Source organism: Adiantum capillus-veneris, chromosome 8 (genome assembly GCF_014529385.1).
Source record: "Adiantum capillus-veneris isolate H3 chromosome 8, ASM1452938v2, whole genome shotgun sequence".
Taxonomy (NCBI): Eukaryota; Viridiplantae; Streptophyta; class Polypodiopsida; order Polypodiales; family Pteridaceae; genus Adiantum; species Adiantum capillus-veneris.
The window spans coordinates 133,456,452-133,460,868 of NC_140938.1; the positions used below are offsets into that span (position 1 = coordinate 133,456,452).

The 4,417-nt window shown below is 43.1% G+C and overlaps 1 protein-coding gene across 2 annotated transcripts; it reads left to right on the forward strand.

Annotated features, from left to right (window-relative positions):
- The first annotated feature begins 1,305 nt into the window (after positions 1-1,305).
- LOC147452988 (PTI1-like tyrosine-protein kinase At3g15890) lies at positions 1,306-3,537 on the forward strand. 2 transcript variants are annotated; one of them, XM_086518542.1, is made up of 2 exons: positions 1,879-2,014; positions 2,101-3,537. In XM_086518542.1, exon 2 carries the CDS (start codon positions 2,124-2,126, stop codon positions 3,468-3,470), a length of 1,347 nt encoding a protein of 448 aa, XP_086374668.1. In that variant the 5' UTR covers positions 1,879-2,014; positions 2,101-2,123; the 3' UTR covers positions 3,471-3,537. The 2 variants fall into 2 exon arrangements, with proteins under 2 accessions (XP_086374667.1, XP_086374668.1); XM_086518541.1 differs by having other exon boundaries at positions 1,306-3,537.
- Positions 3,538-4,417: the final 880 nt, after the last annotated feature.

A 4,417-nucleotide genomic window follows, 5' to 3' on the forward strand; every position in this document is an offset into this window, starting at 1 on the left:
TTTTCTCTATTACAACTGACCCCTCTCGTGTGGGGGCCCTCTTGGCGTACAACATGTCCATGTCTCTGTGTATGATTGAGTCCTTGATCTAACAAATTACCCCCTCTCGTGTCCATGTCTCTGTGTATGATTGAGTCAATCCTTAATATAACATCTAAGCCAAGTTGGCTCATGAGTGAAAAACCAGTACATGTCCATGTCTCTGTCAATGAGCTCTCTCTCTCTCTCTCTCTCTCTCTCTCTCTCTCTCACACACACACACACACACACACATTAGCTTAATGTCTAGTGAAAGCAAAGTTGGCTTATGAGACAAAAACTAGTACGACTTGTCCATGTCTCTGTGTATGATCTCTCTCTCTCTCTCAATCCCTCCTATGTGTGTGTGTGTGTGAAGGATTACATACAAGCTATGATGGAGATTTTTGCTCATATGACTAAAGTTCTAGAAGTACATAGTCGTTTGGTCACGGCTGACCCTCCTTAAGTTGTTATTTCTATCAGTCCTCTCTATTTGTGACTTTTTCGACCATGCTCATTATGTATGTATGTTGCTTCTAGGGCATTGCCCCTATATGCCTCTGTTGTGTATGTAGTCCCCCTTTTATTTCAAGGCGAGTACCCATTTTACCTCTTGATGTACATTTTTGGCCTGTTAAGGCCTTGAAAGAGGAGTCACATTGTGCAGAGCATCTCTCAACCATTGAATCTAAGATTCCTTCATTTCCTTTCTCTTTGCCCTAATGTAGGCCATTGTGACTTTTCACCTTGGATATCCTCATGGGGCTTTTGGAAGAAAGAAACTATCTTCTCATTTGATGGTCTCCATCCCCATGGAAACCACACCCACAAATAAACGTCACACAAACTCGTAGACACGAGCATCCAAAACTGTGAGGGAGACACCACAACGGTTGGACTTGCATCACCAAGGTGATGGGCTCGACCTCCACTAAGCACCCTTGGTGGTATCTAGGCAAAAAGGAAGGTGGGGGTGGCCCGCCTTGATGTTGATTTGTCAAGACCTAAAAAAATAAAAACATCTTTTGAGGTCCGGTGGTCCCTTGCGCTCAATCAATGTCAATTTTCCTACACAATTTCAATCACCCAACGAATTGTGAGAAAATGTCTAAATCTTGGAGTCTCCAAGCAGTCGTCCCCCTCGTTCACACGGAACTCGGAAGGTTCCTTTGCGAATTAACAAAAATATTTTCTATTTCTTTTTGGGAGAAAAAAAGTTTGAGCTAGCGTTGGCCCAATTGCCCATCAAATTTTATTTTTTTTTGGAGAGAGAGAGAGAGAGAGAGATTATATCCTTAAAAACACTAGCACTAGCTTGCTTTTCATTTCTATAGCAGTTTTTGAAACAGTTTCTGAAGCAGTTTTTGCCCATTTCAATTTATTTTGGATTCTATGGTGCATGACAAGGACCTGTTTGAGTTGCGCCTACTGTGCCTAATTACGTATGTGCTGCTGTTAGCGCAACACTGCAGATTTGTGCATGGAGAGCATCACAAATCTGCAGAACGACGGCTCATTACTGCTTCTACCTTCGCCAACGACGCCTCCATTGAAGCTGTGAAGCAGGATGCATGGTATGAGGGTAAGTCGGCTATGACGACAACCAGCACGTCTGGCTCAACCCAGACCCTCGCCAATCCCAAACAAAGTCCTGGAGCAACATCGGCAAAATCGTCCGCAAGAATAAGGTGCAGTTCAGATATGGTGGCCATCATGCAGGTGTCGTCTCCTTCAAGACTTCCTTCATCTTCCAGATCTTCACAACCACAGATTATGCTCATCGTCCCTGTGGCAATGGCATGGCCTTCTTCATTGCTGACAATAAAAAAGCTCCCAACGGCAGCTATGGCAGGTTCCTCGGCCTTGTTGATCCCAACGCGCCGAATAGCTCTCGATTCTTTGCGGTCGAGTTCGATACGCATCAAACTCTAAAGTTTGCAGATCCGAGCTCGTCGCATATCGGCATCAACATTAACTCCCTGAAGTCTTCCAGGTATCTGGATTCAAAGCCTCCTGCCTACCCTGAGCTCTTCCTTTACAATAACTACACCTTCACAGCTTGGATTGAATACGATGCAGGAGAATGCCATATCAAGGTGTGGATGAGCAATTCGACATCTGCATCCCGGCCGCCTTCTCCTTGCCTCAACCTCACTCACAATCTGCCCCATGTTTTTCAGGATTATATGTATGTTGGTTTCTCGGCTACTAGCAATGCAAGCAATGATAGCATGGAGGGTCTTGTGCTAAATGCTTGGAACTTCACATTATACCCCCCTGTAAGCTCTGGGCGCAAGACCAAGCTGATTGTCGTACCGCTAGTGGTAATAGTCTTTGCTGTATTGCTACTTTACACAGTGTTATGCACCTCGATTCCCAACAAACTCAGGAAGCTATGGGGCATAATGCTTACGCTCCACAAACGCAATGCCAACATCGACACATCTTTTGAGCAGCACGTGCACCACCCGGCCCTCAGGAAATACAGCTACAATGAGTTGAAGCTGGCTTGTGGAGATTTTGATATTGCTAATGAGATTGGTAGAGGTGCATTCAGCATTGTATACAAAGCAACCTTGCTCAATGGGCAGACAGTAGCCATCAAAAAATTGAAAGAGGGATGTAGGATTAAAGATCTCTTCTCTGCTGAGCTCAAAGTCATAAGCACTTTGCGACACAAAAACCTACTTCCGTTGCTCGGATGGTGCTATCAGGAGGGCGGATCAACGGCATTGCTAGTCTATGAATACATGAGTAAGGGGAGCCTGCACCACCTATTGAGTAAGGGGACTCTCTCAAGTGAGGTTAGGTTAGAAATTCTTGCAGGGGTGGCTTCTGCATTAGAATACTTACATGCACATGCATACTCAAGCACGTGTGTGGTGCATCGCGATGTCAAGGCCGCGAATGTTTTGCTGACAGACAAATTCAAAGCAGTTCTTGGTGATTTTGGCCTCGCCTGTCTCATCTGCAATGATGACAGCGCAGGAGCAACGACAGCTATGGGGTCCCTGGGGTATGTAGCACCAGAGGTTTTACAACACAAGAAGGCGACAGACAAATCAGATGTGTATAGCTATGGGGTGCTGGTGCTGGTAGTCGCGACGGGGCGTCCAGCAGTGGCAAGGGGTCCAATGAGCAGTACATCAGTGCAGCCAGTGTATGATACAGTGGTGAATTGGGTGAGAACAAAGAATGAGTTGATGGAAGCTCTAGATCTGAGGATGTGTGAGGGGATGGCAGATTCAGAGAGGATAAAATGGAGGCAAGTTCTACAGATGGGGTTAACGTGTTTGACTGAGTCTCCTGAGGTGAGGCCGCAGATGAGTGAAATCTCCAAAGCGTTTCAAGAAGGAGGCAGCTTTTCATGGACCCATCTTCCACAACATGGTTTACACATTTTCTCACATTGTAAGAAAATACACTCTTTTTTATTGTTTTTCATCTAGTGTTAACATTCTAGGAGCTATATGTTAAGCTATCAATTTGGGAATGAAGTATATAACTTTATCTGCATTTGAGTGCTTCCATATGGCAAAAAATATCTAATTGCTAGATATATTACTAGTTTCAATACACACATCTAGCAAAAGTGCAAACTAGTAAGCGTGAGAATACTCCTAGATGCTTCAAGTAGTAATTTTCTTACCATATAGTAAGTTGAGTAGCTATATGGTAAGATAATTGCTAGATGAATCAAGAGAGCAATCTCACTTACTAGTTTGAGATGTGTTATGAAACTAGCAATATATCTAGCAACTCAAATATATGAAATAGTAATTCATCTAGTAACTTCAAAGCAAGAAGTAGTAATCCATGTAGCAACTACAATATCCAACTAGTAAGTCAATTAGTAAATAATTGCTAGATGAATCAAGAGAATTCAAGATCACTTGTCAATTTCATACATGAAGTTAATTGAGAGTGCTCATCTAAACATAAAGCATATTAGTCATTTGACCTCAAGCTAATACACATTGGAAATCAACAACCATTGAGAATGTCCATTTAGATACATTACTTAATCATCATTACACAAATGAACGTCTTTTAAAGTTAAAACACCAAGCTTTGAAAAATCGATATGCACTACTCCTTCAGCGACGGTTTTAGCGACGCCGGGGGTTATAAAAACCCAATGTATTTCCGTCGCTAACAGCGTCACAAGAGCACACAACCTCTTGTAGTGAAATTTACATGCAGCAGCCAGAAGGGTTTGTTGAGAAAGGCAAGAAAGATTGGGTATGCCAATTGTTAAAGAGTCTTTATGGCTTAAAACAATCACCGAGGGCATGGTACCATAAATTCCACAAGTTTATGCTTTCTCAAGGCTACAAACGTAGTGAGTTCGATCACTGTCTATATACAAAGAAGGCTAAGGATGGAAGTTGGTTGA

Bases quoted from the DNA above. Each gene is read 5' to 3' on its own strand.
- LOC147452988 (XM_086518541.1), top strand. From the start codon at position 1,821: ATGGCCTTCTTCATTGCTGACAATAAAAAAGCTCCCAACGGCAGCTAT.